This window comes from Rhineura floridana, chromosome 17 (assembly GCF_030035675.1).
Source record: "Rhineura floridana isolate rRhiFlo1 chromosome 17, rRhiFlo1.hap2, whole genome shotgun sequence".
In the NCBI taxonomy this organism is placed as follows: Eukaryota; Metazoa; Chordata; class Lepidosauria; order Squamata; family Rhineuridae; genus Rhineura; species Rhineura floridana.
In genome coordinates, this window is record NC_084496.1 from 26,952,173 (window position 1) to 26,970,467 (window position 18,295).

General features: G+C 43.3%; 1 protein-coding gene across 6 annotated transcripts in view; it reads right to left on the reverse strand.

Moving 5' to 3' along the window:
• The window catches only part of LOC133372093 (lysosomal alpha-glucosidase-like), a 52,620-nt gene that overhangs the window by 21,897 nt on the left and 12,428 nt on the right, over positions 1 to 18,295 (reverse strand). For all 6 annotated transcript variants that reach the window (XM_061600331.1, XM_061600332.1, XM_061600337.1 and 3 more), the window contains 6 exons: positions 15,966 to 16,131; positions 10,961 to 11,057; positions 8,325 to 8,444; positions 6,292 to 6,410; positions 3,402 to 3,533; positions 2,887 to 2,997 (listed from right to left, as the gene is read on the reverse strand). In XM_061600331.1, the coding sequence (XP_061456315.1) occupies positions 2,887 to 2,997; positions 3,402 to 3,533; positions 6,292 to 6,410; positions 8,325 to 8,444; positions 10,961 to 11,057; positions 15,966 to 16,131 (745 nt within the window). The remainder of the gene's footprint in view (positions 1 to 2,886; positions 2,998 to 3,401; positions 3,534 to 6,291; positions 6,411 to 8,324; positions 8,445 to 10,960; positions 11,058 to 15,965; positions 16,132 to 18,295) is intronic.

Sequence of the window (18,295 nt, forward strand, 5' to 3'; positions counted from 1 at the left end):
AAAATGGCAAATGCAATTCAATATAAACAAGTGTAAAATTATGCATATTGGAGCAAAAAATCTTAATTTCACATATACGCTCATGGGGTCTGAACTGGCGGTGACCGACCAGGAGAGAGACCTCGGGGTTGTAGTGGACAGCACGATGAAAATGTCGACCCAGTGTGCGGCAGCTGTGAAAAAGGCAAATTCCATGCTAGCAATAATTAGGAAAGGTATTGAAAATAAAACAGCCGATATCATAATGCCGTTGTATAAATCTATGGTGCGGCCGCATTTGGAATACTGTGTACAGTTCTGGTCGCCTCATCTCAAAAAGGATATTCTAGAGTTGGAAAAGGTTCAGAAGAGGGCAACCAGAATGATCAAGGGGATGGAGCGACTCCCTTACGAGGAAAGGTTGCAGCATTTGGGGCTTTTTAGTTTAGAGAAAAGGCGGGTCAGAGGAGACATGATAGAAGTGTATAAAATTATGCATGGCATTGAGAAAGTGGATAGAGAAAAGTTCTTCTCCCTCTCTCATAATACTAGAACTCGTGGACATTCAAAGAAGCTGAATGTTGGAAGATTCAGGACAGACAAAAGGAAGTACTTCTTTACTCAGCGCATAGTTAAACTATGGAATTTGCTCCCACAAGATGCAGTAATGGCCACCAGCTTGGATGGCTTTAAAAGAAGATTAGACAAATTCATGGAGGACAGGGCTATCAATGGCTACTAGCCATGATGGCTGTGCTCTGCCACCCTAGTCAGAGGCAGCATGCTTCTGAAAACCAGTTGCCGGAAGCCTCAGGAGGGGAGAGTGTTCTTGCACTCGGGTCCTGCTTGCGGGCTTCCCCCAGGCACCTAGTTGGCCACTGTGAGAACAGGATGCTGGACTAGATGGGCCACTGGCCTGATCCAGCAGGCTCTTCTTATGTTCTTATGTTCTAACTAAAAACGTTCTAAAACAGCATAAAAACAAACTTTAAAATATATTAAAACAAAACATCTTTAAAAACATATTTTCAAAAAAGCTTTAAAAACATCTTAAAAAGGAATTCCAACACAGACACAGACTAGGATAAATTCTGTACTTAAAAGGCTTGTTGAAAGAGGAAGGCACCACAAAGATAATAGAGATCACACACGTACCCTGCCCTCCCTCCTTAGTCTGGGGGGAAAGGCAAAAACACTTTTTTCAAGCCAAATTGCTGGTGGGGGTGGTGTCCACAAAAGTTTCTCCAGTTTTCAGTTGTGCCCAAGGGCCTACAAGAGTTGGCAGCCTGTGCTCTAGAGTTTAAATGGGCTGAGAACTTTGCTGCCTATCTCCCAGGTAAATGATCTCTTGATATTTTTGCTTGAGGTGTTTGCCTGTTTAAAAGGTGTGATCAAAGCAAACAAACATCAAGAATCCATTGGGATTTTGGCAGCTGTTGCTTGAATATCAACAGCAGAATTCTGGAAGCAACCTAAGTCTCCCCTTCAGCAGCAGAATTTGATAAATGACGCTTATGAATAAAATTACAGGACGGTAAAAAAAGGTAAACCAGGCCTCCTTTTCCAATGTGTGGTAATCTTATATCGCACGTAGAAATTTAACACACAAGGAAATGTAAAACATGAAGATTTAGCAATAGTATTATTATTATGTTTGATATATAGTCACCTAGCAGCCGCTGTTCCACCAGCCTGCCTCACATGGGTGAGATAAGAAGCAGGGCTGGCTCTGTCAGCTCTGCTGAGAGGCAAACGCCATCAGCCACCTCCCACCCTGAGCTGTATCTAATCTGATCATTGTAAGAACTGCTGTTTCTTAAAGAATTGGCATCTGGGTTTGCTTTATTCCTCTTCCCTCCTTGCCTTTTAGACTGTAAGATTGCAGGCAGGCATTGCCTTGTTTTAAACGACAGTGTACAAGTCATCCTGGGAGCCTTTTCAGCTGAAGAGGAGTCCACAGATGCTCTAAATAAATAATGTAAAAATAATATAGCTGTTGATTTTCGAGTCCTCCAGAATTCTTCCTCAAGTCAGATGGTAGACAAACCAATGCAGACTCTGTCTGTGGCTCCAACAGCAGTCCTCTCCCCACCCCCAGGCTATCTGCGCTAGCCTGATGAAGAGTTCCCCAAAGGACTGATCAAGAGTTCTGGAGAACTCAAAAGCCTGCACATTTATTTATTTATTTATTTATTTAACTTGTATACCACTTTATATTTCAAAAAATCTCAAAGTGGTTTACATTTCAACAAAAATCAATATAAGTTTTACATTCAATATTATTGCTAATAATAAGAAAAACAATCTACATTTTAAGTAACATAATTGAGCAATACATCTCTAAACAATATACATAACATGAAACCAAAGTGAATCATATACAAAACAAAGAATATAACAATTATAAAGTATATCTAAAAATTCACATGAATATTACAATAAAAGCACGTATACAATATCTTAAGCCTGTTTTAATTGGAATTAACTATTGAGAGGAAACCACTACTAAAAATGGACCCATACAGCATCAGGGCCACCAGCATTGGAGAACAAAGAAAAAATGAGTCTTTGAACTTCACAGAGGATTCGGGGGTGCTGCAACTGGCTGGTTACACTCACCAAAAGATAACTCAAATCTTGTATCTAACAAAATCTTATGAGGTGTTGTGTTTTTGGTGCCACAGACCTCATGGCCCTTCATCAAGACCTCTGCTTCTAGTGTAGCCCACACATTATTTTGCAACATTTTGGTTGGCCTAATAAAGGTAGTGCTCTAATGTGGATTTTGGCATTTTTCTTATGGGTCAACAGAGCTTGTTTGCTGTCTGTGTAACTTTTAGAGGAAGCTTTTTTGGTGTGCAAATTCAAATGTTTCAAATAAAATGGCACCTCCTCCTTTGCTCTTACCTTCCCTATCAGAGGCTTCCCTTGGGTGGTGTTGATGAATATCCCACGCTTCAAGCCTTCATCGTAAGGCCAGTAAGAGCCTGGTGGTTGAGTGCTGCTGATTCCAGGGTCCTGGAAGAAAGCAAAATGAGGCCAAGCAGGTATCCTATGGTAGGCCAGGATCCAAAGAACTGTGAAACCAGCCCCCTGCACCCAACAGACATTAGGTTAGCTGCTTAAAGAAAGAAAAAGTTCAAATGTTCTGCCTGACCTCCTGATGGTTTGGACTACAGTTCCTGTCACCTTCACCAAATGCCCATGCTGGCTGCAGCTGACGGAACATAGAAAACTGCCGTATACTCAGTGAGGCCATTGGTTCACCCAGCTCAATATGGTCTGCTATGACTGGCTGAGTCTCTGAAAGGTTTCAGATGCGGCTTATCTCATTTCCCTTTGCCAAATATAAAGCTTACTTTGGAGCTGTAAGTTTACATCACTGGAATAAGAAACAAGCTAGAATAAAACAAAGAGACTACCAGAATCATCACGTAGTGCTGCCCATGTTTGTGAAGGTCTTCCACCAACTGGGGGAGGGTGCCAAACTTCTGTGAGTCCATGGTGAAGTCTCGATAGCCGTCCATGTAGTCAATATCATTCCACTGGGCTTCCTGCAAAAAGCAGAAGGAAGGAAAGAAGAGAGACAGGTGGTGTAACATAGTGATTAGAGTGTTGGATTAAGACTGGGGAGAGCCAGGTTCAAATGCCTACTAACAGCATAATCCTAACCATGTCCATTAAGAAGTAAATCCTATTGAATTCAGTGGGGCTTATGCCCAAGTAAATAGAGTTAGTATTGAAGCCTTAGCCATGAAACACATTGAGTGACTAGGGTCAGTTGCTTTCTCTCAACCTAACCTACCTCACAGGAGATAAAACAGAAAGGGGGCATGTATAGTGTTCTGAGGTTCTTGGAGGAAGAGTGGGGATTTTTTTAAAAAAATTGAATTGGGTAAAATTAAATTATTTTGCACAGAACACTTGTGCATCCACATGTTCCTATTGCAACTAATTCCTGGCCACCTGGCTGGAAGCCAGATTCAGGTTTACTTAGAGCTCACCCAGGAACTGGGAGGAAGCTAGGACCTATGAGAGGTCAAATCAACCTCTGACCACTTTTGTGGGGCTTAGAGCTATGGCAGTATGAATTCAAGCTGCCTAACTGTGAACTGGGCAAGGAGAGAGTACTCCAGCCAAAACTTCTGACAGGACATAAAAACATAAGAACAGCCTGCTGGATCAGGCCAGTGGCCCATCTAGTCCAGCATCCTATTCTCACGGTGGCCAACCTGATGCTCATGGGAAGCCCGCAAGCAGGACCTGAGTGCAAGAGCAGCTCTCCCCTCCTGCAGCTTTCGGCAACAGGTTTTCAGAAGTATACTACATCTGACTATCTTAGCAGAGCACAGCCATCATGGCTAGTAGCCACTGAAAGGCTTACCCTCCATGAATTTGTCTAATACTCCTATAAAACTGTCCAAGTTGATGGCCATCGCTGCCTCTTGTGGGAGTGAATTCCACTGCGTAACTACGCACTGCATGAAGTACTTCCTTTTGACTGTCCTGAATCTTCCAACATTCAGCTTCATTGAATGTCCACGACTTCTAATGTTATGAGACAGAGAGAAAAAACTTTTCTCTGTCCACTTTTTCCATGCCATGCATAATTTTATACGCTTCCATCATGTCACCTATCATGTTGGGACAGATGACTAAAGAAAACCCCATCTGGTGTGCGCCTGATTCTTTCTCAGCTGTTTAAACTGTAGAAATCAGCAACTGTTCCCCCCACCTCACCCCACACAGCATGGGGAATGGGCACTCTCACTTGTTCTGCATCTGTACATCAAGCCACTGATAATGACATAGGAACAAGGTACGGAAAAAGTGGCTTTGGGGTGAGTTGAGTGTCTCCTACTCCTCCTTACTGAGACATCATTCTCCTTGTGATATGTAGTACACAGCTGGAGAGAGCCCTCTCTCCTAAAACTTGGGGACCTTCCAATGAAGCTGAGTGCTGGAAGACTCAGGATAGCCAAAAAAAAAAAAAAAGGGACTTCACACAGTGTTTAAACTATGGAATTCGCTCCCACGGGAGGCAGTGAGGGCCACAAACTTGGATGGCTTTAAAAAAGGGATTAGACAAATTCATGGAGGACAAGGCTATCCATGGCTACTAGTTATAGTATCTATGTTCAACGTTCGATGTTAGGGGCAGCGTGCCTCTGAGTACCAATTGCTGGGAATCACAAGTGGAGGGAGTGCCATTGACCTCAGATCCCACTTGCAGGCTCCCCATAGGCATCTGGTTGGCCACTGTGAATACAGGAAGCTGGATCAGATGGGCTTTGGTGGGGATCTAGCAATACCAATTTCTAGGGTGGCCAGATGCAAATAAATAGGGCTCCTACACCTTTAACAGTTGTATACAACAGCACTTCTGTCTTGCAAGCTACGTCTTCTGAAATTCCCTCCTCTACATTGTTAAAGGTGCAGGAACTCCATCATCTTTTGCATCTGGGCATTTATTTATTTGTTTGTTTATTTATTATTGCATTTGTATACCGCCGCATAGCCAAAGCTCTCTGGGCGGTTTACGACAACTAAAAACATTAAAAACAAATATACAAATTTAAAAACACGTTTTTTAAAAGCAATAAAATAAAATGGTAGTGGTGCCACTAGGGCAAGCCCATTTTAGGGCAGGCAAAGATCCACTTACGAACACAGCAGAATGCCTCAGACCAAACTCAGGTTATTAGCCCATCTTGATCAATATCACTGTCTACACCAGAGATCCTCAAACTACAGTCCATGAGCACAGTGCAGGTGGTCCACAGAAAGCAGGCAGCACAGTTCAGAGTTATCTTGGCCCTACACTTGATTCCACCTCACCCACCAAACTCTGGAAATCAAGGCAATTTTGGCCAGGGCCAGATTTATCAAAAAGACTAACAAGGCCCTAACCCATGGACCGTCGTTTTCACAGTATGGCACTGGTGCAGTATACTAATTTTCCTCTAACATTTTACAGTTAAAGGCCCCCTCTCAACAGCCGGGCCTGGAATTTGTGATTTTCACAATACAGTGCTAGTTTTGACAATAATGCTGGCTCTAAAAGGGGAAAAAATAAGTTATCTGCCAGCCAACCCCCAACAATTATCAAAGTAATCCATGAAGAAAAAAGTTTGAGAATCACTGGCCTACAATGTCTGGCAGTGGCTCGCCAGAATTCCAGACGGGAGTCTTTCCAAGCCCTGCTTGGAGATGTAGGATTTGAATGTGGAACCCTTTGCATGGAAAATACATGTGGTACAGCCCTTGCCTCAATCTGCAACCTTCTCACTGTGGGGGGTTCTCATTGCTTACCTGCGGGATCTGAAAATTCCTCATAGCTTTTACAGTCTCCCAAGTCTCATTGCTTGTTCCATAGCCCCAGCGGCTGAGATGGAAGCCCAATCCCCAAAGGGGGGGCATAGCAGGGAAGCCTGAAACAAAAAGCATATAAGGTTTAGCATGTTGGCTCCTCTGCCCAGAGCTACTGGTCTCTCTCGTGGGCCTTTAACTCCAGCCTTCGTCATACAGAAATTTAGCAGGTAAAGCTTTTGCTGGAGGGAAAAAGAAAGCCAATGTGATGAGAAAAAGGTTGCTTGTTTAATTCCTCCAGGGCTGATGACTCTTAAAGGCAGAGGAGTTGAGAAAGTCTAACACACACAGCCCAAAATGGATACCTTTCCCATAATCAAGCTCCAAACAGGGCACTTCCATGAATCTGTGTGAAAAGTATTTATAAGCCACACTTTCATAAAAGTCCATCAAGGTGGCTTATGACATACAAAAACATTATAAATTAAAAGTCAATAAAAACATCATTAAAAACAGTAATAAAACAATAATGGTCCATTATAGCTCTTGTGATCTACATCCAGGAATGCGTCACAACTCTGTGCCCCGTGCAGACAGAAAAGGGAGTCCAGATATTGGAGTGACTCCACCCACCAAGGTCAGCCATTGGCTCTTCTTATTTTTCTTCTAGAGTTTAATGGCATTGCCAGGCCATAGGAGAGGCCCTATTATTGTCACCTACTGATTATAACATTGTTACTCCTCAATTATAACCATTCATAAAGCTTAATGTCTCACGAAAACATAAAAAAAATCCTCCAGCACTGGATCCCCAAGATTTTTGTCCCAAAGGACAGCCCCCAAAGGCAAATTTGTAATGCCCATATGTCTGCGAAGGGGAGTTGTCCTTTCATCTCTGTATCTCAAACAATCCCATGCAACACAATCAGCTGTTTCCTCCACCCAACAAACTTCACCCAAAGGTCAGCATCTAGCCTTCTAACAATGAACAAATTACTTGGGAGAGCACAGTGCCCTATCAAAAACCTAAACACACTGGCTTGTTTCACCTGTCCTCACAGCTTAAAAATCTGAAAATCTTCTAGAGTTGGACAGAAGGAAAACACCCTCCGATCCATGAATCTTGTTGCCTTCTTTCTTTGCCATTCATTCAAAAGTCTCCATTTAACCCAACTTTTTACCACCGGGGGGGGCAGGGACAACAGTATCATATGATCAGTCTTCTTATAGTCCCAACGCCTCCTTAGCAGCCTCATCCACCATCTCATTACCAACAGTTCCCACATGGGCTGGAATCCAACAAAAATCATTGGCTCTCCTCAACAGCAAGAACTCTTGTCCTACCCTCCTGGGGGGCTCCTGCTGGTATTTCCAAGGATGGAACCTTCGGGCGGCTGACTCTTAGGAGGCTGCAACCCTTCCAGCTGTGAACGATTCGCACGCTAACAGTGCACGAGTGGTGGATTTATACTGAACTATCTACACAACATTCCACTTTCTTATCTGCTCTGCGATGTTTCCCTAATGTTATTGCATTATTGCCGTCTAGAGGGGCACTCTTGCATAACAAAAGGGCAAAACAACCTGGAACATTTATGGTATAAAAGTTACAGGATTTCAGCAGGAAGCTATAGGGCATACAGTAATTGGAGATAAAGCAGTATGTCTGCCCAGAAACTTTTGTAGGCGGAAACAGTATTGAAAACAGATCACATATAACCACCCCAATACCATTATGGTCTCCGTCTACATGGTGCATTCAAAGCACTCTTACACCACGTTAGCAGTCTTGGCTTCCTCCAAAGAATCCTGGGAACTGTAGTTTGTTAAGGATGCTGGGAAATGTAGCTCTGCGAGGAGTCTCTTAAAAACTGTCAGCATCCTTAACGAACTACGATTCCCAGGATTCTTTGGGGGAAGCCATGCCTGCAAAAGTGGTAGAAGAGAGTAGAATGTACAGTGTAGATGTAGCAATGAACACAAATCATCATGAATGCACAATAAAAAAGCATCTGGAGGACATCATAGATACTCACCAACCACCTGCTGGTACTGCTGGACCACCAAGTTGGGATCTGGTCCTAAGAAGATATAGAAATCCAGAACCCCTCCAATGGTTCGCCAGGTGAGGGCAGGTGCAGGCTGAAGCGCCACCTCTGGGCAATGAACAAGACAGAGGGAGAGGTTTAAAACTTAGTCATTCTGATAGTATTTTTAGTAGAACCCCCCACCATTCCTTGCTCACATCTATCAGTTCCTCAGTCATGGAAACCTGTGTGTCTTCCAAAAGCATGGATTTTTTCTCTCTACGGTTTCCTGGGGTCCAAAATGGAGCTTAGGATTGTCTCCACGCATATGTGCCTGCATGCTTAGATCAACATCAGAAGCCGTAAACCACTGTGAGGTTTTATTACGAACAACTGGTATATAAATGTTGTTAAATAAAGAAATACTGTGCATGTGTGTCCATCCCCCAGCTCTCTGAAGTTCAGCAGACACGTCTGCAAGGTCTGCAATCACAGCACCTCCAATGTTGGGACATCCTCCTGCCTCCATCATTGTGTGCTTTTCACTGTAGGGTGAAAGCAGGGCTGTTTTAGAAAATTCGGATAAGTGTGAATTTCGCAGGACGGCTGTGTTTCGGTTCTCATATTGTTTCGGAAAGTGTGAATTTGAAAAATTCAGCTTTACATGCCAGCTGAATCAAACTTCTCCCATCCCTAGCCATTAATGGCAGCCTGATGTACAGACATTCAGCAAGTGAACCCTGCCCCCACTATTTGATCTCTATACCCAGAAAAAAGACACTTTGCCATATTTTCGTATGTCTGGGTGGTACTAAAACCCAAGAGAGAGCCAGTAAAAACACTGCCAACCTTAGACTGGCAAAGTATGTGCCCCCTCACCTCTGTCCCCATGTCAAGGGATTTGGGCTTCTGTTACCCCCTTCCTACATAATCAGATTCATGAGCAAGCTGAGATCTCAGCAAGATCTCACCAGGATTTCTCATCAAGAAAACAGGCTTGGGTGATTTGATGGAACTGGCTGCAAGTGTCCATAGCTTTCCCTGTAAATCCTATGCTCGGTACTTGTTTATCTTGGGGTGGTGGTAATAACACTTAAATGCAGGTAGGGAAAAAAACAGAGCATTGATGCAGAGGGGATTGTTGGCCTCCCAGTACCTGATGGCCCTCGCTTCACAGAAGCACTTGTTCTTAACTGCCCTCAAGGCATGCTAAGGTCCCACTGCTTGTGACCTTGCTGACATGAGCTGCTTATCTGAATTTCCGCCTGCTTCTTGGTTTGTTTGTTTATTATTAAATATTATTGTTTATTATTATTGTTTGTTTATTATTCTTGGCCAAATGGGAAGGATCCTTGGATGCTTGTAGCCTCTCAGCTGATGCAGGCAACCTGCCTCTCCCTCCCTCTCTTTTTCTACCAGCCGTTCTGCTGCCTCCGTGTAGTGAAAAGGCCAAGGGCCTCGGAGAGGAGGTCAGATAAAACAGATGGCCAGGGGGTGAGAAGCAGCTGGCTCCGGAGGCACAGAGCCGGCAGCTGCGACATGCGGTTAAACCGCTCAGCGGTTGCTAAAGAGCCCTTTTCAAGGCAGGAAACAGATGTCTTGGCTTCATAAAAAGCATCCCACCACACACACGCACACAAAACGAACACCATTCTCCTCTGTTACTTCTCAGGTACTGACTCAGATCAATTTCTTGGGAGTCTTAAGTCCATGCGATTATTGCACCAGCATTGATTTCTTGCAGTGGGTCGCGGCTGTCATCAGCATGGGTTGTTTTTTTTTTAATCCACTTCAAATTTTATGTTATTGTCTTTGTAACTGGCTTTCCTCTAAGCTGATACATTCTTAATTGCTGTCTAGGTGACAACTGCCTTCTTCATCCATTCACCTCCCTCCAATTTTCTTCTACCATCCATTGCAGTACAGAGCAGACTTGGACAGGATTCAACCACCACCCTGGCTTTGGAATCTCTGCTGTTGCTCTGAGTGTGTGTGTGTGCATGTGCGTGAGCAAGGGAGATAGTGTTGTGTGTGACTGAGTGACTTAGGTATAAATTCTCCCCCCCCCAAAAAAAAAGTTAAAATAAGCAGTGGTGATTGACTTTTCAACAGTAAAAATCAAAAGTACTGCAAAACAACAATAGCGAAATGGGTGAGTCATCTTTAAGCAGCACATCAGTTAGCCTGAGGTAAGAGACAGACTCAATGGGCAATTATCTGCCTAACTGACATGTAAACAGAAAAAAAAGGTGAAACAAGATCCTACAGCATTTTCATAAGCATTTTCCTTAAAAATTACATTTGTTATGCTTTAAAAACTCAGATCAGCAATTGCGAAAACAAACAGGAACAAAAAAATGGCGGACTGGCACCGAAAGCCGGACTGTTGGGACTAAAACAGAGAGGAACCACCTAGTCATCCCTCTCCCTATTCATCTCATACTTTTCTATCTATTTTCACATGTTCAGTCGGTACTCAAACAGGAGAGTGGGATTTTCTTTATCAATCTCTTTCCATCAAATTCACATGATGCAATGCTCAGAACGTCGTTCGGGCTGGTATCTACCTCGATTCTTTCATCCAAGAGACTGGTGTGCACGCGGGCTCACGTAACCACCCAGAAAGGTGCAAAGGAGATACATACCCATTGCGTTGCTATTCATGAGGAAAACTCCATGGGAAGCTCCGCCTTTCTCCATGACAAGGTAAAATGGGTGAACACCGTAGAGATTGCAGGACTCCTGAAAACAGAACAAAAAAAGTCAAGCGTCATTTTTCAGCCACTGCTTCCAATCTCCCAACTACACATTTACAGCGGGGAGCACGATATCGAAGGCTACGAGTCAGAATGGCTGTGTATTCCTTCCAGTATCAGAGTCTGTATTCCTCTGCATACCAGTTGCTGGGGAACACAGCAGGGGGGGAGGAAAGTGCTGTTGTCCGGAGGCAACTGATTGGCCACTGTGAGAAGAGGATGCTGGACCAAATGGGCCTTTGCAATAGTGGACGGCAAGGGTGGTGTGATGGCATTCACCTGCACTCCGGTCACTGCTGTGCACTGTGACGGACAGAGGGGAGGCAGCAGTGAAGTCAACGCAAGGCGGAATAAAGGGTGGAGGCAATCCAGTGCTCCCACTGGTCTGTTTGCACCAGGCTGGCTCCACGAGATTTCCGGTTCTGGCTCTGACGAAGCAGGGTGAGATTCTTTCTGCATCTTGGACTTTTTACTCCCTTTTACTCCCTTTTAACAAATAACCTCCAACTAGTAATAATAGCTTATTATCATCTTGCTCTTAACATTATAGACGCTAATCAAGCTGTTAGATGTTTATAGCTTACTGCTGGTAATGTCCTTGAAAACTCTGGAAACCGCAGAAACTATCAGCTAGATTAACAACAAACAATCTCACTGCAAACACTACTGAACGTCTTGAGCCAGATGGTGTTAACTAGGAAAGAGAGAAAAACTTTAGAATTTCCTCCCCCATTAGAGAGCCTACCTAATAAAAAAGGAAAAAAGGGAAAAAAGAGAAGACGAGATCCTCAACAGTCGGAATTGCCGTTAACATCTGGGCAGATTGAAAGCCCACTTTGTTTTATCAAAGGGCAGCTGAAAATAACGAACTTTTTTCCCCACTAACACATCAATGTGATGAATGGGATTCTCGACAAGCTGCCTCTACCCCACTGGAGTGGTCCCTCCCTATAAAGGCTTACCAACATAGCCTTAGGAATGATCCCCAGGAGATGGACCTGGCTACTGAATTAACATTGGCAGGTTACCAAAATCTACCTCACCTCCCATCTTCAAAAAGTCCCGACAATCAGGGGGCAGTGCAAGTCCAACAAGAAGCTTTATTGGATAATCATCTTCCTGAGACTTCTAACTTGCTTTTTAGATCCTCCCTGGAGCAAAACACTCAAACGTTTGAGCCCCCAGTGGTGAGTCTTAATACAGAAAATTCCTTGACTGAAACAAGAAAATCTGCTCAGATTGAAGGCTTTTATGCACACCTGTCTAGAGATGAGTCTTTATTCGGTCTGATTTCTATGCTGGCGACAGATTTGGAGCATATTAAAACCTTCCTAACTGAATGCAACCTCCTTCTATCAACTCTAGTTGCCTTACATCGCAATATTCAAACTCTGCAACCAACCTATACTCAGACTCTTCCGACAATCCCTTCAAAAACTTCTAAAACTCTCAACCAAAAGAAAAGATGTAACAAGAAAAAAAGACCTCCGATCATTCAACAAAAAAAGTCAAAAAATATAAAGTCCTCTAAGTATACCCCGAAATCCAGGATGAACTTTAAAAGACTCTTTCATTTATTGGACAATATAACAAAGGAGGGAGATAAAAAGACCAGCTCGATAAAAGGAAATAATACAAAGAAGGGAAATACCACAGTAGCCACCGATGCTGGAATATCCTCCTCTTTTCCTCGACCTACTGCCAAGGAAATTAATACAACTCACCTTATGAGCCCTATAAGAAATATTCCTTTCCAGGACCCGTGGCAGGATGTACTTGTGGGTATACATCCATCACAAAACTCACAATCCTTAGCATTAACGAATAAGTGGAATCTAATACTGAAAAGATGTAAATTGGTATTCGGAAATTTTCCAAAACCGTGGGGTCATATTTTTCCATCACATAGGAAACAACATTTTATTGACACCATAAATAAAGCTTTGGCATTCCCCTTAGTCCCAGGTCAAATACAACACGTGGAATATCTTTACTATAATAATATCAAAGCTCGTGCGGTGGTCACTTTTTGTTCCCTGGATGTAACGAAACAGGTGTGGTTACATAAGGACTCTTTGGCTAGGGCGGGTATTTTTATTTCAAGACTCTTTGAAAACTCAGCCCCTCCTATGAGTCTAGCCCCCTCCATCTCATACAGAACTGATTATCCCTCTCTTTTGCTAAATAACAAACCTTTGATAGAGCTAGACTCTCAAGACCACTTAAGAAGAGACCCTCCTGTAGTCCATGAACTCCTGGATCTGATGATTACTTTCAGTAATAATCTTAATCCTAAATCTGGTTTAACAATTACTAAGCCCTTTATTAATATGAACAACCCATTGTGTTGTCAGAATTCGAACAGGACCCCTTTTTTCACTTCAGAGGATGACTACATTTTAAGTCCCCCCCCCCCCTTGTGTCAGGTCCACTCATCGGCTGGAGATGAAAATTGCCATGAACCCTGGAAGCTAGATTTGCCACTGGAGGAGGAACAAGCTCTATTGCAGTCCTTCAATCTTCTGCCAGCCCCCGAAAGGAACAAAATCATTGACAGATTTCTGCAACTTATTTTGAGACTCTCTACTTCTCATGAACAATTAGTCAGAGACTTTCCTCCCGACAAAGTCGAAATCCAAGAGGAGAATACTGATTCAAACTTCCCTCTTCCAAAAGTCCAGCCTACCTACCAAATGAGGTCAATTCCTCAATTATCGATTGACCTTCCTACAGTCCCGCCGAGGACGTCTCCAACTACATTAAGCCGGAATCGTCATAGTAACCTCCGCCTTGATTCGGAAGTAATGAACTCCAACTGACAGTTGCAGCTTTTGTCATGGAATATAATGGGCTGGTTTAACAAATTTGCAGAGGACGATCCCTCTCTCTTCCTCCAGCAATTTAAGATTATATGCCTGCAGGAAACCTGGACGACATCAGATTCTCTAGTCTTTTTAAATGGTTATCGAGTTTTCACTCTTCCAGCGGCCAAAGTCAATAATAGAGGGAGAGGTAGTGGGGGTCTTTGTATTTTTGTTTCTGTTGATCTCCCGGTTGATATACAGGGTCTCAATCCAAACTGTGGTCACTATATTCAAGGCATTCGATTACATGGCCCCATTTTGGGGGATCTTATTGTTATAAATGTTTATTTTCCCCCTCATATGGCCAAAAGGTTAGATTCAGGTTGTGTCTGGGATCATCTCTCGGAATACATAACATCGCTAGAACTTCGATTCCCCTCTCATAGAATTATACTATGTGGGGATTTCAATGCTAGACTGGGTTCCGGTCTTGTAGAAGGACCTGAATCTAATCATGGTCAATTATTACTACCTGCTCAAATGGCCAGGGTCTCCCAAGATAAGGTTATTAACAAACAAGGTAGGAGACTTGTTGAGCTCTCCCATAAACACCTCTTGGATTGCCTACATGGTTCAGTTATTGACCAATCAAATGGAGGCTGGCTCCACTGCCATCTCGCCCTTCCCTTTGCTGCCCCAGTACGCACCCGTGACACAGGCGACAGGAGGCCAGGTGAGCACCATCAGCATATCCCATTAACTTGGATTAGTGCACTGAGCAGAGGGTTGGACTCAATGGCCTTCTAGGCCCCTTCCAACTCTGATGATGATGATTATTTATTACATTTATATCCCACCCTTCCTCCCAGTAGGAGCCCAAGGTGATCCCACCACGTCACCTGCAACTCGGCCTTTGGTCTGATCCAGTAGGTCCTTCTTATGGTTCTGTGCTCAAGATAACTTCACATGGATCCATTTCTCCTTAACACAAACTCAGGGATGGGGAACCTGTGGTCCTCCAGATGTTGCTGTACAACACCTCCCATCATCTCTGGCCACTGGCCATTCTGGCTAGGGCTGACTGGAGGTAAGAGTCCAACAGCATCTGGAAGGCCGGGGTTTCTCCAGCCCTGCTGTATCTAATCAGGATGATTTAAAACTGATACAGAGCTGGATAAGATCAGACCAAAGGTCCACTGAATGTTCTATTTCCCATTGTGGCCAATATCATGCTTCCAGGACGTCTTACTTCTGAAGACATGAAGGCAACAGCCTGCTGCTGATCCCCAAGAACTGGTATTCAGAGATGGAACAATCATGCCTAGTTAAGTAATATTCAGAGGTAGACTGCTTTCCACATAGCTGTCATTCATACCTAATAGTCACTGGATGGACCTCCATGAATTTGTCTAATCCCCTTTTAAGGTCATCTAAGTTGGTGGCCTTTATGTGTGCGAAGAACCTCTTTACATTTGTGTTGGAGCAAGAATTCCAGTTGTAAGGCAACATTCACACCATACATTTATTCCACTATTCCACTTTAAAGAATCGTGGCTTCTCCCAAAGAATCCTGAGAAGTGTAGTTTGATAAGGGTGCTGAGAGTTGTTAGGAGACCCCAATTCCCCCAAAGAGCTGCAGTTATCAGCTTCCCAGAGAACATTGGAAACTGCAGCTCTATGAGGGCAATAGGGGTCTCCTAACAACTCTCAGCACCCTTCACCGAGAGAGATCGAGAGATCACAGTACTCTGTATCAGTGAGTACCATCAAAAAGTGTTAGTGATTATAAGCACTGGAGCATTTTGCCCTATGGGGCAAACATCAGCTTTGAGGAAGGAAGCAATTTTAAACGGGAAAGTGGCATGGGTGGGTGAGAGCTAACCCTCCCTCACGGTATTGTGGTCCTGATCTGAACTGGGGGGACCCAGTCACTGTTATTACCTTTTAAAAAAGCATGGGACAATATGAACCTCCTTTGTCCCTCAGATATGTAAGAAAACAGGTGGAAAGGAGAGAGAGGACACCGGAGGAGGGAAAACCACAGCATGATGGAACATAGTTAAGACTCGTCAATCATGTGTAAAAGGTACCATGGGAGGGACATCTCGGGCCCAGAAGGTCAGGGTGTTCCACTCCAGACTATGTAGGAAGTTGCTTCGATGTTCCCCCAGTCCATAAAGGAATGTAGATGGAAGCATGGTAGAAATCTGGAGAAACTGATCCGCAAAGAACAGTGGAGCCACTGTTGTATTCAACCTAGAGAAGCGGAGAAAGCTGTTAAGAAGTGCAGCTGTTAGGGGGGAAAAGGTGTTTCTAGTCCTCATAGCTGAAGACAGTGGTTTTCAAATGTGACAGCAATGAAAGAAAGAAAAACGAAAAACAGAAGAGCAGTTGAGCATATCTGCTAGCATTAGACTGGCGTCTGCTAAAATGCACTTTTTCAATATAGTTTTAAAAAATACTCCAGGTGTAATGAACTGGACAAAAGTAAGTAAGGACTAAGTTGAACAAAAGAGCTTATGGTGACTTAATACAGATATTATGTAAATAATGCACATAAAAATGTAAAAAAGTTGTCATGCTGCATTTCACTTCGTCACAGACAGGTGGTGCTGCAAACTACAGCATGGACGCTTCCATGGTGCCTGCCAGTCCCAGTGCGGCAGTAAAGCAAGCAAACAAGGTGGGCAGGCATGTTGTGAGTGACCAACCCAGGAGTGCAAGCAGGCCAGCATCAGGTGAGCCAGGTGGTGGCACAACAATGCCTGGGGACTCAGGGGGGAAGCAAGGGGGATGGAGGGTACCTGGGGTTCCCGTTCCTGGGGTTGGGTATTAGGGTTGGTGTGCAAAGCATGAAGGGATGGAAGCCCCGTGTGTGTGTGTGTGTGTGTGCGTGCGTGCGTGCGTGCGTGCGTGCGTGCGTGCGCGCGCGCGCTTTTGTAAAGGTAGGAAGAAATAACCATCATGGATTAAGGAGCATAACTGAATACATTTAATTAACATGTTTGGATAGTAATTTTGTTAACTAGCAAATTATTTTTTTTTATTTTATTTATTTATTATTATTACATTTATATCCCACCTTTCCTTCATGAAGCTCAAGGTGGCTTACATGGATCTCCTCCCTCTCCATTTTATCACAACAACCCTGTGAGGTCAGTTAGGCTGACTGTGACAGGCCCAAGGTCACCCAGGGAGCTTTGTGGCTGAGTGGGGGTCTGAACCTTAGTCTTCCAGGTCCTAGTCCAACACTCTAACCACTACTCCATACTTTGGTATGAAATACAGTGCTTTAAAAAATAATACGATTGGCATTAGCTGTTTTGGGGAACATAGTACTAACCCTCCTAAATTTCACCTGGTTAAGAGGCACAAGGTTTTGCAGGCTCATTATTGTATTACAATTTGCATTCCATAGAATTCAAATTGTAATGCAATAAAATACAACTTAAGAGATAAAAGAAGCAACAAACATACAATTATAAATTAACATGAATATTTCATGCGGACATGCCGCGGGCCGCCTGAATGAAGCCTCCAGACCCCTGGTGGTCCACGGATGACAGTTTGGGAACCTCTGGTATAAAGTCTGTATTTCTTATGTAGTTTTTTTAAGTGTTATTGTTTAAAATTGTTGTATAACACTTTGACACATCTTGTGAAAAGCTGCACAGAAATATTTTAAATAAATCAACAAATAAATAAAATGAACGAATGAAGGGTGGCAATTCCACAGAAAATAGCTAGCGTGGAAGCGACCCTACATTGGGCATTTTACTGTGGAACAGATACACTTTCTTCAGCTTCCGTTCTTTTTTCAGAGGTCAGAATATCTGACTTTTCAAAAAGCGCACACAGCCACACAATAAAACAACTGCAATATCACCACATGTAGAGGATCTCTTGTGCAGCTGTTCTGACCAAAACAAGTCCATAACGGCCTGTGCAGATTGCACTCTAGCCATTTTCTTCTCTATGGTCCATCTCCCCTTTCTGGGAATCAATTCATCACTTTACCCTTCACTTTCCAAATAGCATTGCCTTAATATCCATTTCTTTACCCGCTCCTTTTTCCAATCTTAAATTCAGTTCTCCACATTTCTGCAGCAATCTGTGATTTTTTAAAAAAATGTCCACATATTTTTTTCAGCATTTTAGTGCTAATTTCTTCACGCACACACATTTTTGTATACAGTTCTGACTAACGCACACACTTTTGCAAGCAATTTCTTCAAATATAATGCAGTTTTGTGTGTTATTTTCTATGATATATTCATTTTCATGCACCTTTTCCCCTAATATATTCATTTTTGTAAATATTACTTTGTGGGAGAACTACACTGCAAAATTATGCAATAACCCGCAGTTATGTGCAAATTTTGAAGGGTGGCTGTGGTTTGGTTCTCATGCTGTTTTGGAA